This window comes from Ochotona princeps, chromosome 17 (assembly GCF_030435755.1).
Source record: "Ochotona princeps isolate mOchPri1 chromosome 17, mOchPri1.hap1, whole genome shotgun sequence".
Classification (NCBI taxonomy): Eukaryota; Metazoa; Chordata; class Mammalia; order Lagomorpha; family Ochotonidae; genus Ochotona; species Ochotona princeps.
In genome coordinates, this window is record NC_080848.1 from 11,812,948 (window position 1) to 11,827,388 (window position 14,441).

The following is a 14,441-nucleotide window of genomic DNA, read 5'->3' on the forward strand; positions in this document are numbered from 1 at the left end:
ATCTGGGGCCCGGTCTTGAAGGGCTACCATCCAAACAGAGCATGCTCCTTCAGTAAAGGTCAGGGTGCCGTCTGCACACAAGGGACACATGTGGCACAGGGGAGGTGAGGGTGGCAGGAAAGGATCATGGATCAAGACTCTCAGATGTTACTTTAAACATTTTGATTTAATTGATAGACAACCAAATTCTTAGGCAGTTTGACATGAAGAAGATATCCTGGCAAAATGGTGGGAGGAGGGGAGGAAGGAGAGACTGGGGGCTTGGCAAGGCTTATGCAGGAATTCCAGTGGGAGGCATGGAGTCCCATGCTGGCTGTACCTTGGCCACACAGGGTCACAGTGCCAGGTGGGGGCCCCAATGACCACTGTGGCTGGGAGGTGAGAGAGCTTCATGTGTGGCCTCCTTGGAAGAGGGGCAGAGGTGTCCTGGCCACTCCTGTTGGTAAGGCTGGCTGTGGAGGAAAGGTAAGCCCTGTTTCTCACAAGCTCAGTACCTGGGGGTGCTGAGCTCTGGGACAAGCGTGCGTGGTGGGGTACGCATTCATCCACTCACTCATGCGAATGTTTTGCAGGCCCTTGATGTGCTGAGCACGGCTGTTGCAAAGGGGCACACGCTCCGGCTGTGTCCAGTCCTCACAGCTAACAGATGTAATAGAGACAGGGAAAGACACAACCACAGGGGCTGGCTCTGTGGCAAAACAGTGTCTTGGAAAAGCAATGGAGGACAGCCCAAGGCCTCGGACCCCTGTACATATGTGAGAGACCCAAAAGAAGCTCCTGGCTCCCAACTTTGGACAGGTTCAGTTCCAGCCATTGTGGCCATTTGGGGGTGAACCAGTAGATTGAAGATATTTTTGTGTCTCTTGCTTTCTGTAACTCTGTCTTACAAATAAATATTCTAAAGAAAGGTGATAGCACAGAAAAGTCAGAGCAGTGAAAGCACTGTCAAATAAAAGTAATGTAGAGCCTGGAGTTGGAGCAGGAAGTGTGTGGGCTCAGCCAGAATGCAGAGGGACGTCTCAAAATCTGGGCAGAGGCAGAGCTCGTGGAAAGCTCAGCTTGGCCCCTCTGTCCCTCAAAGCTGTGGCTTTGAGGCTCAGATCCCTAATCTAGAGAGAGAGAACTGTTTTTTGGCTGCTCTCCCACCAGCTCGGCCACAGCCCCGGTGTATCTTCTGTGAGGTTAACGACTGTCATGCCATGGCCCCTCAGATCTCCCTTGTTCTCTGGCAGACCCTGACTCCCAGGATCCCCAGACTTAGTGAGTCTCCACATACTGGGGTGTGGCATGCCCATGGCAGGCTGATCCAGGCTGGAGAGAAAGGGCTGGGAGGGGTGGAAGCAGTGGCCTCCCTCTCTTCCCAGGCTTAAGCCTGGAGCTCTGATTCCCTGAATATCTTCCTGTAGCTCTTTCCCTCCCCCATAGAGCCTGGAAAAGTGCTGTTTGCCCTGTGTTCACTCCCCAAGGTAACGGGCCAGGCAGCAGGTGTGTGTGTTGAACAAGGCCATCTCCAGAGCAGAGTGGCTGGAGATGAGCTTTGTTTAAATATTAAAGAAGTCAATCATTAATCAGGCCTGGCTTGGTGCCCAGCTGCCCACTGTCTCCATCCAGGAGGGCCTGAGCTGGGGCCAAGAGAGCCACAGGACAGTTGGTGAGGCCACATGCATCTCAGGTGGGCAGCAAAGAGCTTTTGGGGGCTGGATTGTGCAGCCCCACCCTGGGAAGGTTGGAGAACCATGCCAGCCGGTTACACAGGGCACAGTGTTCAGGAACTGGCCCAGCGATTTGTGAAAGAATGTCTGGTGCTACTCAAGGATGTTGCATAAGGGGACTGAAGTGCGTCCTTTTTCTAACCACAGTGGAGACTCCCTGGGTACTACACCTCCAGCCGTGCCTGGCAGCCTAGCTCCTGAACCAAGGAAGACTGTGTAAACAGCCAGCTCTGGGTGTGGCTTGGCGATGAGGGCTGGTCTGGGGTGGGGAGTGGACACATCCTGAGGTCACTAAAATCCGCCTTCCTGAGCCCCAGGATGAAGGGAGTTGGTCTGGAACTCAGGGTACACGTGGACTCCCACAGCTGGTTTCTTGTATACACATGACCTCACACACCGGACTCTGCAAACACAATTGCCACTGCGCCTGTACCCAGACCTGCCACAGCTGCCCTCAGCTACGGTCAAGCATGGCGCCTGTAGGCTGTGCCTACTCTCCCCCGACCTTCCCCAGCTCAGCTGCCCCCAGCCTCACCGGTCTCACTGGAAGCTAGTCCTCACTCCACCATCTAACTGCCACCCACAGAGGTGTCCGGTGGTGCTGCGTGAAGATCCAAATGGTGAAGCCAATGGAGCACAGCATGAATGTGAGGCAGATGGCCAGCAGGACCCACTGTCTTCGGGCAGCCTGGCGGGGCTCCACCGTGCTACCCAGGAAGTAAGCGTAGGTCAGCGAGCTGAGGATCGTGGAGTCCTGGACCAGCGACTGCTTCTCCAGGGAATACAGCCTGCAGGCCAGCCCCAGGGCTATGAAGGTCATAATGAAGCTCAAGGACAGCAGGCCCCATTGCCAAAATACAACCTTGTTGGCCTCCAGCTCCAGGCCCAGAAAGGCCGCTCTGTTGATTTTTCTCTCTGCTGGAAGATGGAAGAGTCTCCTCTGAAGAGGGAGTCCTGGGGTTCCCTGTGGCTCAGGGAGGGTCTGACTACAACTGGTCTTCCCCCCTCAGCCTCTGGCACCTGCCTTCCCAGCCACAGAAGAGCACACTGCCCCAGAGGAGCGTGGGAGAGAGGAAGAGGAGGAAGGGCAGGAGGAGACAGGCATGGAGTGGGCTACCATCCCCAGGATGTATCAGGAGGCAAGAAGTCAACCTTTTACCCAGCCTGGTGGTCCGGTTTTGCCTGGGGCATGGGCTGTGCCAGGAATGGCATAGGCAGGGCCCCACAGAACCAGCAGTGTGGTGCTGGCCAAGCCAGACCATAGATGGACTTGTTAAGGTTTCAGGCTGGGTCAGGGTAGGAGCTGGCCTAGGGAGAGGCAGAGTGGGGTCTGGGGCTACCCCAAAGCCAAGGCCGGGCTCAGGGTCAGAGTCAGGGGCAGATCATCCATCCAACCTGCATTGGAACAGCTGAAGTCTGGCCAGCCCAGGACTTCCCCTTGCCGCACATTCTCCATCACTAGCCAGTTCAGCAGGGGCTTGAAGTAGGTCATGAGGGCTTTGGTGGACAAGTTGGACTCCCCCGTCAGTTTCTTGAGGACCTCTGGCCAGGGCCTGCTTGAGCCCAGCTTCAACATATCCCTGGGGAAGCAGAGATGCTGGTGAGACTGTATGGGGGCATTTTCTGGGACCCTCAGTACTCCCCACCCTGGCCCCAGGGTGTTGCCAGCTAGGCAGAATCTTCACACAGGGCTCACCAGTTTGAAATACGACCCACCTGGGCTTAATTCTCAACTTGGTCCCTTATGAGTTTGTGGAACTTGGGACGGGTAACTCCCAAGAGCCTCAATTTCTAACTCCATTTTAATGGGGATATTCAGGGCCTGGTGCGGTAGCCTAGCAGCTAGAGTCCTTGCCTTGAATGTGCCAGGATCCCATATGGGCGCTGGTTCTAATCCTGGCAGCCCCACTTCCCATCCAGCTCCCTGCTTGTGGCCTGGGAAAGCAGTAGAGGATGGCCCAAAGCCTTGGGACCCTGTACCCACATGGGAGACCCAGAAGAGGTTCCAGGGTCCTGGCTTCGGATCAGTGTAGCTCTGGCTGTTGTGGCCACTTGGTGAGTGAACCAGCAGATGGAAGATCTTTCTGTCTCTCCTCTTTTGCTGTATATCTGACTTTCCTTTATCAGAGAGCAAATCTTTTTTTTTTTTTAAATGGGGATGTTCACAGTGCCAGCTTCCTAGGCTTGCTGTAAAAATCAGGTAGGCACAACACCAGGAGTGCTTAGATAAGAATACATGTTAGCTGCTGACTTGCAGCCTTGGTGGGATCCACAGCCATCCTGTTGTGGTCTCAGTCACTCTCCTGGGCTCCCTCGGGGACCTAGTCCTGTTTCCCATAGGGTGTTCAGTGTCAGGAGACAGAGGAAGCCCCTTTCTGCTTGTTGCTCTCATGGGGAGTGTTTGGGGGAATCCCAGAGCTCAGGATGCAGGATGGGCAGTGTTGGTGAGCATCCACTCTGCCTCACGGCACATCCAGGACCAAACGGAATTTGACTGAGCCTTGGTAACTTGCACTCACAAAGAGGACAGGGTGCACATAAGTTAGGGTTCCAGATTTCCAGCCCCAAGCCCCTTTGTGGAGGTGGTGGTGGGGAGTCCAGGTGTGACTAGGAACGAGGTCGGGTCTGGAGGCCTGGGGCTCGCCACCTGGGGTTTAAACTTCCAGAACCCAGTTTGAGGCTCAGCAGTGCACCTCACAGCCTGCATTGCAGCAGGCATACAGCCTAACCGTGTTGAGTCTCAGTTTTCTCATCCATAGAAAGGACTTCATGAATGTCTGCCTTTCACTGCGCCGGTGCCTAACCCCCTAATTAACAAACGAGGGCTCCATAGCTCGTGAAGACTCGCACACATGGCTTCATCAACATCCAGCAAAGAATGAAGCGGGGAAACTCAAGATCTGCTGACTGCAGGTGATAGGGCTGTAACAGACACCTGCTCTGTAGCAACAGCCCTGTAGGGGAAGGCTCTTGTCTTTAGGCTGCATGGGACAAGACCCTGGGCCCAAGCCCAGCCCACAGCCCCCATGGGCAGCACAGGAAACCTACAGCAGCAGCTCTCAAGTGACGGCAGCACGTCCCATGGCCAAAGCCCCGCAAGTAGGTTGGATGAGGGTGGAGTTAAAAATGAGTTGATGTAAACAGATGCCTGCTATTTCTTGCACACTTGTATTTGGTGCCAGAGATCCTGCACAACAGCCTTGCCCCAGTCTGTGTGCTCTCTGCTCCTATGCTACAACTCCAGCTCTTCTCTGTGTATGTTTATCCCATGGTCTATTGCCCCCTGCTGGACAAAGGGTCTCTGGCCTGCTAGGAACAAGAAAAGATGCTGAATGCCCAAACCCCTTGCAGTCATTGAGCAGAGAGGCGCCCCTTGGTTCAGCACAGTCAAATGAGCTCCAAGTGGGGCAGCTGGCCGGAAGAGGCTTCTGTGATGTGGAAGAGGGAAGAGCAGTGAACCGTGGAGACCAGAGTCATGCAAGGGATAGGCCTCCCCAGGAGCAGAGCCCTGGGATCCGTCCTGTGACCCCGTCCGGGCTGCTGGTTACAGACTAACTGCATGGTGGACCCCAAATGTGTACATAAACATGCTGAGCCTACCAAAGTATGTGTCATCGCTAATCTACGACAAGACAAGAGGAAAACTCAACATGACCCTGACCCAGTAGGGGAATGAACCCATTGAATTTCAAAGGGGAAGAGACCAAGTCGGTAGGTGGACTTGGCAGCTTTGCAGTTGCAGGCCTTAGCTTGGAACAGTAGTCTCAGGTCTAATTGCGTCAGAGCTTGTGTCTTCTAATGGAAGTGACAGGATGAAAGAGTCTGGGATCAAAGCATAACTTTTGTTTTTTGCTAGATGAATGACACTCAGTCATGCCACCTGTCTTACCTTCAGTGTCATCAGCTGTACAGGGCAGGATAATAATATTTGCTTTGCCAAGCCATGAGCCACTAACAGGAGACACTGGAAGAGCACGTACCACAAACATGTGGCTTATCATAGGGATTGCTTGCAATTCAGATCCCCTACCCCCTTCCAAAGTTTGTTTCGGGGCCCAAACCAGCACGGAAAAGATGGGGGGAAAAGATAGGGATGTTGAATCAGATCACAGACTCATCAGAAGTATGCCAAGGGACAACCTGGAACGGTCAGCGAAAGAAGTGGGGCAGCAGAGCGCACCCTGGCATGAGAGAACAGGCAAGCACCTTGCAAGAACAGAAGAGGGGATACAGGTGGAGGGAAGGTTGAAGGCCTGGCGAGGGCTCTGCCACCAGCATCTTCACTTCCTGGTACACACGTGTCTGCACACGTGGATGCAAACAGCACTGCTGAGTCCAGAGGAAAATGCACTTTGATTCGTGTGGAAGAGACTGTAGTGCGACCCAGGGAACAGCCTCAGCTGGAACATTAACTAATGAAACTTTTCGGGATACTCTGTGTGATGAATGAGGGGAGGGGGACTGGGCTTGGCTCCCTGCAGGGAGATGGGAGGGCTGAGGATGAGTCAGGGGGCAAACACTCACCCCAGGAGTTTCCCGGCTATCTTGGAGTTATAGATGTCACACTGGTGCAGTGGGCCCACGTGGCCTGAGGCCTTGCAGAGTGCTTCGTGGAACTGGAACTGAAGCACAGTGCCAAGAAAGTACCTGGGAGGGGGCAGGTTACAGAGCAGAGATCAGGGCTGGGAAGACCAGAGCCACTTGGGGTCAGAGAGTTGTGGCAGATAATGGCGACTTCCACCTTGCCTCAGACCCTGTCATTGGCTTTGAGCTGGTCCCAGAGGCTGGAACACTGTCCATTCGCCACCTTTAGTATTTACTTGTTTTAAAGTTTACTTGAAAGACAGAGAGAGATAGAGACAGATTCTTCCAGTCTTCAGAAAAGCCTGCAACAGCTGGGAATGGACCAGGCCAAAGCCAGGAGCCTGAAACTCAATCCAGGTTTCCCATGTGGGTAGGAGAGACACCAGTGCTTGAACTATCATCACCTGTCTTTTGGATGCACATTAGCAGGACTTTGGAGTCAGAATCAGAGCGGAGACTCCAGCCCACACACTTTGACAGGGGACCCAAGAGTCCCAAAGACATCTTAACGATTGTGTCCAACTCTCCCCCACCTCACCTTGGCTCCCCCACCACCTCGGCCTTCTGAACCAATGTTGCCTCAGCCTGGCTTCCTACTCTCCTGCCCTCCACACAGGGCCTGAGGCCAGGGCTCCGAGAGTCCCGGGATGTGAACATCAGAAGGAGGTGGACGGGGTGCAGAGCAACGTTTGGATCTAGGGCTGTCCGGGAAATGCCTCCAAAGTTCCAGATCTGGCTGTGCAATGGGGCCCAGCCCTTACTGTATATAAGGCACGTTGGCAGAGATGTGGAACTTGGCACCTGGATCAAAGTCGTCCTCTGACCGAGGAACAGGAGGGCACAGGCCCTGGTACTTCAACCTGGGGGCGGAGAGAAATGGAGACTTTGTGGATGATGTCTGGCAGGTTCTCCAACCCTCTCCGTTTTGAAGCACTTACATCAGACCTGGCATGCTGATGATGGGTGCTTGTTGATTCAATGAATAAAAACATAAGGCACCAGAATCTTAATAAAAGGTGGATAGAGCTGAACATTGTGCCTCTTCCTGATCTCTGGTCCTTGCTTGCATTCCAATGATGGGAGCAGATAATGGACCAACACGCAAAGGCGTTTCAGCCAGGGAGAGCTGAAGTAGTAACAGGTTGTCCCATTTTACAGGTGCAGACACTGAACTTAAGCTGGCCACAGCTCCCGACTACTGGAAGGCTGACTTTGCCTCCCTGGGCTGGACCTGATGGTTGTTGTCTGTGCTGGGTGGTCACGTGCTTTTCCCTGAACTTGGACTTACTCCCCATGAGACAAGCATGTTGAGTGACCACAACACCAGATGATGATGAAGGTTTAGACAGGCCCAAAGGGCCAGGTCAGAGCCTGCAGGACCCACTTGGTAGTCCTAAATCTGGTAATCCTAAACCCGTGGACTAGAGTAGGACAATCAAATGCCCTGGGGAGACAGAGATACCCTAGTCTCGGCAGTAATTAACCAATGGAACGGCTGGGAATCTGTGATGAGGTTTGATGTGGGTGTCCCTCACTGAGAGTGACTGCGGGTAGGCACCTGTGGTAGCCCGAGGGTGGTCTGCCCAAGGTAGATGTGTGTGAGCATCTGTGTGTGTGCATGTGTGTACACGTATGTGCATGTGTCAAGCCCCATGTCTCCCATGGAAACTCTTGGCCCCTTACAGTCCTTTTCCATGCCTCATTGGTAGGAACGGGCTGGAGGCATGGAGACCTGGCAGGCAGGTGGGCACTTGTTTTCCAGTCTCTGTGTAGGAGCTTCCCCTGGGGTCTCCCTTGCATGGATATGGAGACTGAAGCCCAGAGCAGACAAGCGGTATGTTCAGGGCTACGCCAGTTTCAAGCCAAGGCCATGATCGCCCACGCTGGCTCTGCCTGCTACAGTATAACCACTTAGGTCCAGGAATAGATGGCAAAGCGCCAGTTGTACCCTGAGCATCCCCGGGGCCCAGGTGTCCTCCAGCAGGTGACCCAGACACGCTGCCCACTGCTGAGGTGAGATGAGCCCCGCCCCTACCTGAGGTTCCACCATTCTTGGTTGTAGATGGTTTTCCAGATGGTGCCGTCAAAGACCTTCCAGCGGTACAGATCCATGAGGTAGCTGAAGGGGATGAAGGCGATCTTGTCCAGGGCGATACCCAGCAGGAAATTGACTTCCTCCTCTGGGGGTGGGGAAGGGCAGTCAGGAGGCGGCTCCTGGGCTGCCCTTCCCCTGGCCTTGCCCACCCCAGGGGCTGCCTGCTGCTGCCTGTCACCTGAGTCCTGGTGCTGCAGGCTGAGCAGGCCTCTGTTGAACAGGTGTGTGTAGGAGGAGGCCGAGAGGGTGACTACTGACCCCACGGCCTCTTCAAAGGCAGGGTTGGCGCCTGTGCGGAATGGTACAGAAAGGTTGCTGTATTGTAGGAAGTACTGGATGTGGCCCATCTGGTGGAAGATGGAGAGCAGGTCTTCCATGGTCACCTCGGTGCACTTCTTTATCCTAGGGTTAAAGGGCAGGGGTCAAGGGGTTTGGGAACGCCCTTCACGTACGGTGGCTTGAGCTGGGAAACAGAAGGGTCTCATCCACTGTCTTTCGCACTTCAGGTCCCAGGTCCTTGACACACCCACCTGCCCCGACCCCTCCCTTTGCTCCCAGCTCCTGTGTAGTGGCAGTGTGGGCACCTGAAGTCCTTGCCATTGTAGAAGTCCCAGGCCGAGGTGTGGCACTCCACTTCCCTCCCGTCACTGGGCCGCTCCAGCATGGACTTTTTCCAGAAGTCTTTGGGGACGGGCAGCAGCCCCAGGGAGGTAAAGAATTTCTCAGCCTCCTGAAACATCTTCACGGGTTTCCAGTGCTGCATGGGGCAGGGGAGAGGGCTGTGTGGGATGCTGTTCTGTCTGCTCAGGGCTGCTGGGGGCCAGTGGGCAGGGTGGTCGGGCCAAGCACCCACCTGGCCTTTCATGACCTTTGTAATGTCCTCAGGGGGCTTCTTCGGAAAGGGCAGGACCAGGTCCAAGATGTTGACCCAGGACTGGGCCCACATGTTTCCTGGAAGGACAGGGGGCGGCTCAGAGGCCAAGAGAGAGACAAGCTCTCCCTTATTAGGGTGGGGTAGGGGATCCGCCTGCTGGTGCTGCCAGCCCAGCCTTTACCCAGGAGGTGGGCAGGGATGGCACCCCTCACGTCGATGACCTCAGCCCCATAGAAACGGTGCAGGGCGCGGCGCACGTAGGCATGCAGGTTCAGGTAGAGCGGCTGCAGCTCCTGGTAGAGCTGTTCCAGGTCGTGCTCCAGGGTGTCCGAGTCATACTTGGCGCGCCACAGGGCTCCCATATCTCTGTAACCTGGGACAAGGAAAGCAGATCCTATTCCCTCCAGGGACCCCACCTCATCCCCAGCCCCACTCCCACAGCACCTCTGGGTGGCCTGGATAGGGCCTCACTGGCTGGTGATCTCTCCCCATGCCCCCTCTCAGCAGCACCCCATGTGACAGTTGGAGATGTGTGCTTAACTGGGCATGCATATGTGTCTCTCTGAACCTGGTGTGCACCCCAGACCCTGATCAACGCTCCTAGCACCTAGGAGGAGATCAGGGGGTCCGGTCTCCAGGTTCTGCCACCACTCCCAGCCCCCCTGCCAGTGCAGTCCCTTCCTCACCATTGAGCCGCGCAGCCTTGTTGCTGAGGTGCAGGTAACGTGGGAAGATGGAGCGCAGCTGGCGGCCCACGGCATCCCGCCAGCCCTGCCAGGCCCACAGCAGCTCCTTCTCGTCCCTTGAGTTGGCCATGATTTCTTTGAGGTCTATGCCGGGAAAAGAGCCTTGTGGGATCCTCTCCCTAGCCTCTGCCCTCACCTACCCTAGGTGCTTCTCCCCTCCCTCTACTCTGGATGTTGAGGGACCAGCCTGGGGCTCTCACCAGGATCCAGAGTCAGGCAGGGCCCCTCATTCAGGCACACCTGGCCCGTACTGTACGTCATCTTCATGTAGGCCAGCAGCTTGTTGTACTGAGGGGGCAGGTGTCACCTAGGATGGGCCCCTGCCCCTGGCCCATGCTCTACCAGCCAGAAGAGCTGGATCTGGCCCAAGCATCCCTTCCACCCTGCCCTCCTCCTGCCCCACAGAAAGTTCTGAGCCTCTCTCCCCGCCTCCTCCTGCCCCAGACATTGGGGCTCCATGACCAGGCTTGATTCCGCCCCACACCTCGGGTAGGGTGGGATGGGGAAACATGCGCCTGGAGGTCCGGGAGCTCCATCCATCACCTCCTGGAGCTCTTCCTCCGGCAGGGCCGCCTTGTCTATGTCCTGCAGCTTTCTTAGCATACGCTTCACGTCCGGGTCTTGAAACTGGGAGACCTTGAACAGGCGGGCTCGCGTGCCAAAGTAGGTCAGGAACTTGGACCTCTCCACTTCCTTGTGCAGCTGCAAAGGCAAAGGGTGGGTGCATGTTTGTCTGAGAAATGGGAGCAGGGAAAAGGGTCCCACACATCACTGTGGCTCCCTATTTTGCAGGTTTGAAGAGTTGCTAAGAGGGAGGGAGCAGAAGGTCTGGGGGCCTAAATGCAGGGAAGCCCAGGGTTATATGGGGCCTGAGGCTCATGGTCCCCTTCTGATATACACTTGGGACTTCCCTCTTCCCCTCAGCTCTCCACAGGGAGCAGAAGGTGCGATTCCCCAGACCCCTAAGGCCTCCTGGGCAGAGCCAGGGGAAGACGGATGGGGCAGGAAGCAGCACCACACCATCTCCTCCCGGTTTGTCTTGGTGATGTTGGTGACATAATTCCAAGCAGCTTCCATGAACTGGTTCAACACAACCTGCGCTGTTTGATCGTAAAGCTGTAGAAACAGCCTGGCCTCCGTCTCATTGTAGAACTCGCCTGTGGGGGAGAAGAAGGCATTGTGTGTTTCTGGGAGGGGTTTGCCCCTGCCTGTTCCCCTCATCTGGCCCATACTCCTTTGGGTTCCACCTGCACCTAAGCTTGGGTCAGCCATGGTACTGAGCCATGGCAAGAGCTGTCCATAACAAAGGAACGCAAGTATGGAAGGCCCAGAGCAAGTCCATCTTGTACCCATGACCAAGAGAACAGCAGAGCATGGCATGGGGAGGCTATGCGCCAATTAGGAGCCAGATCCATATTGTGACATCAGGGGCCAAGGGTCAGCCATGACTATTAGAACTGGGAAGCCTCCACCCACCCTCTGGCCCAATAGCTCCCATTTTACCGGTAATGAGAATAAGGTCTAGAACAGTCAAGCTAAATGGTTTGCTTCCCACCAACCAGCCAATGGCAGAGCCAAGGGGAGAACCCAAACTTCTTAATTTTCTTTTAAAAAAAGTTATTTGAAAGGTGGAGTTACAGAGAAAGAGGGGGAGAGAGAGAGAGAGAGAGAAAGAGAGAGAGAGAGAGAGAATCTCATCTGTTGGTTCACTCCCTAGATGCCCACAATGGTTGGGGTTGGGCCAGGAACCAGTGGTTTCATCTGACTCTCCCATGTGTGTTTAAGAGCCCAGGCAATTGGGCCCTTCTCCACTGACTTTTGCGAGCCATTAGCAGGGAGCTGGATCAGAAGTGGGGTATCCAGGACATGAACCAACATCCCTATGGGATGCCGCCACTACAGATTGTGGCTTTACCTGCTATGCCATGATGCTGGCTCTGTGGAGTAGAACAAGTCTACTCCATTTGGTCACTCCTCATGGGGCTTGGGCAGTGATCAGTGAGACTCCTCTGAGCAGAAGCTGGGGTCGCCTGTGAGCAGATGAGTGGAAGGATGGATAAGCAGATGGGTGAATGGTGGGGACATTTCTGAATCTCAGGATTTGGGAAGCCCATGTGCCTTCTCACTTTACTGGCAGGACTCTAGCTCTCTGCAGGGGACCTCCCAGATCATGAACACATGTTGTTTGGGGAGACCAGCCACCTATTCTCGTCTATCTCATCCTGGGGTTCCTTCCTTGGGCTCAATTTTTTCCACCCCCTTATTCCTCTACCCTGTGACCCCCTCCCTCTAGGTCTTTTTACTCCCTAATGTGGGCTGACACCATGGCCAGAGGAAATGACCAAGTAATCCTCAAAATATGATCTGTCAAAATGTATTTAAAATGCGAGGAGAAGAAGTCAGTAATACTCCAGCTAGGCTGATGCTTGGAGCTGGCTGGAAGTCCTGCTCCCACTTCCCAGGAAGTCTTGTGAATAATGTAAGAGGCAGAGCTGGGCTGGAAAACAACAACAGGGGCTCTCAGATGCTGGAGATACAGGGAGCATCTGCAGCAGAGAGCAAGGGCTGGGGGGCCGAAGAGGGTCCATGAAGCTCCATGGGGACAGGTGACCACTTGCACTGTAGCTATGACATTAAGATGGGAACTAGGAGGTGCTTCCTGTCTAAGAGCACCCTACAGGAAGCAGTCTTGTATCTGGGCCCCTGCCGAAGGCTGTTCCCACTGACCATGACTCATGGGAAAAACACAAGGGAAATACACAGTGCCAGGAGGGACAGCGGCAATAGCCAGCATGTCCCAGCCCCCCAGGTTTTTGGGTCTCAAAGGCTTTTAGGGGCTGGGTCCTCACAACAAATTCCTTGTCAATATCCCCCATTTTACAGATGAAGAAACTGAGACAACAGAGAGGTTGAGAAACTTGCTCACAAGTGTCCAGTTAGCAAATAACACAAATCTGAGAAGATCTGAAAAGATTCGCTCCAGAGCTTGTGTTAAGCTACAGACCCAGAAGCAGAGCAGAATACGGGACAGACTCAGAGAAACCCTAAAAGGGATGCAGAACACGGGCTTTTATGTCACGAATATAACAGCTATGAACTTCTTAGAAGAAAATACGTGGGAAAAATTTTCGTGACATTGAATTTAGCAACGGTTTCTTGGATTTGATATCAAAAGCACAGGCAACAAAAGGAAAAACAGACAAATCAGACTTTATCAAAATTCCCTTTAGTGCATCAAAGGACTCTGTGCAGAGGGTAAAAAAGGAATCCACAATGGGAGGAAAATATTGGCAAGTCACATCTGATAAGGGATTAGTGTGGAGAATACACGAAGAACTCCCAAACTCAGCAAGCAAAGGGGGTAAAGGACTCGAGTACACATCTCACTGAAGATGGTCTGGGAGCAGCTCTGAGCACGTGACAGGATGTGCAAGGGCACTCACCACCTGGAACACACAACCCAGCATGTTGTACACGCAGTGGCATGTTCTTCACACCCATTAGGGTAGCTAATATCAACAGAGAAAACAAATTTGGCCAACATGCAGGAAACTGGAGCCTCTTGGCACCACTGATGGGAATGTCGAACAGCGCAGCTGCCATGGAAAGGAGTGGCATTGAAAGTGCCGTGGAAAGGGGCTGACGCGGTGATTCATTCACAGTAAAGCCAGATTGTGGTGGGGGATGGGCAGTTAGAAAAGGGTGGAGGACCAGGAGAGGGTTGAGGAGAGCGAGAGAAATGTCCAGTCCCCTCCCTCTCCCCCCAGGCTGGCCTGGGGAAGAGCTGATCATAGAATAGTACCAACAGGTGCAGCGTGGGGGAAAGGCTCAGGTGTCAGGATCACTGGTAGAGACAGCTGGCCTGGCCTCTCCTCCTGCTGTCACCACTTCCTCTGCCACCATCCAGGTAAACCTGGCCTCTCCACACTCCCCCAAAAGAGGCGGAGCCAGGAGTCCAAGCCATGGCAATATTGTGAAAATCTAATGGACGAGGCAGCTGGGGCTGCTGCGATGAATGTCAAGTTCCTCTTGGCTGGCAGTCTGCAGCTTGGGTCTTTGGGTATTGAGGACTGGTAGCCTCAAACAGCCCACGGGTTCTGAGAGGCAGTGTGAGACTCCATGGGTTCACACATAGGAAAGGACATTTCGTGACAATGACCTGTGTGTGGTAGGGGAATGGTTGTGAAAGCAGCCTTTGGGGGTAGAGGCGTGTTTATAAACACCATTGTCTTCCTTCATTGTAAATTTCCACTCACTTGTGCAATCTAAAATAGCTCAGCTCCACACCCTGCCGCACGGCACATGCATGCATGAGCACACACACAATGGCTAGAGACTGGAGGGGGTACAAACTGAAGACTAAGGTAACCCAGGAGGCAGATGTTTGGGGGATGGATACAGGTATGGTTAAAGCATCAGCAAAGCCCAGA

At 54.3% G+C, this 14,441-nt stretch overlaps 1 protein-coding gene across 2 annotated transcripts; it reads right to left on the reverse strand.

Moving 5' to 3' along the window:
- Nucleotides 1-327: 327 nt before the first annotated feature.
- On the reverse strand, nt 328-11,388 carry LOC101534995 (angiotensin-converting enzyme-like protein Ace3). Of its 2 annotated transcripts, XM_058675321.1 has the most exons (16): nt 11,259-11,382; nt 11,032-11,168; nt 10,555-10,713; nt 10,212-10,299; nt 9,952-10,095; nt 9,447-9,638; nt 9,245-9,342; nt 8,976-9,148; nt 8,570-8,793; nt 8,332-8,476; nt 7,058-7,156; nt 6,237-6,359; nt 3,108-3,292; nt 2,424-2,627; nt 2,248-2,313; nt 328-452 (listed from the first exon to the last, which is right to left on the reverse strand). In XM_058675321.1, exons 1-15 carry the CDS (start codon nt 11,362-11,364, stop codon nt 2,282-2,284), a joined length of 2,109 nt encoding a protein of 702 aa, XP_058531304.1. In that variant the 5' UTR covers nt 11,365-11,382; the 3' UTR covers nt 328-452; nt 2,248-2,281. The 2 variants fall into 2 exon arrangements, with proteins under 2 accessions (XP_058531304.1, XP_058531303.1); XM_058675320.1 differs by having other exon boundaries at nt 2,248-2,627; nt 11,265-11,388.
- Nucleotides 11,389-14,441: the final 3,053 nt, after the last annotated feature.

Bases quoted from the DNA above. Each gene is read 5' to 3' on its own strand.
- LOC101534995 (XM_058675320.1), bottom strand. From the start codon at position 11,364: ATGGGTACAAGATGGACTTGCTCTGGGCCTTCCATACTTGCGTTCCTT. The intron at 10,300-10,554 runs GTGATGGATGGA...CTGCCCCCTCAG, and splicing joins CGGAGGAAGAGCTCCAGGAG to TACAACAAGCTGCTGGCCTA. The intron at 9,639-9,951 runs GTGAGGAAGGGA...TCCTTGTCCCAG, and splicing joins CAAGGCTGCGCGGCTCAATG to GTTACAGAGATATGGGAGCC.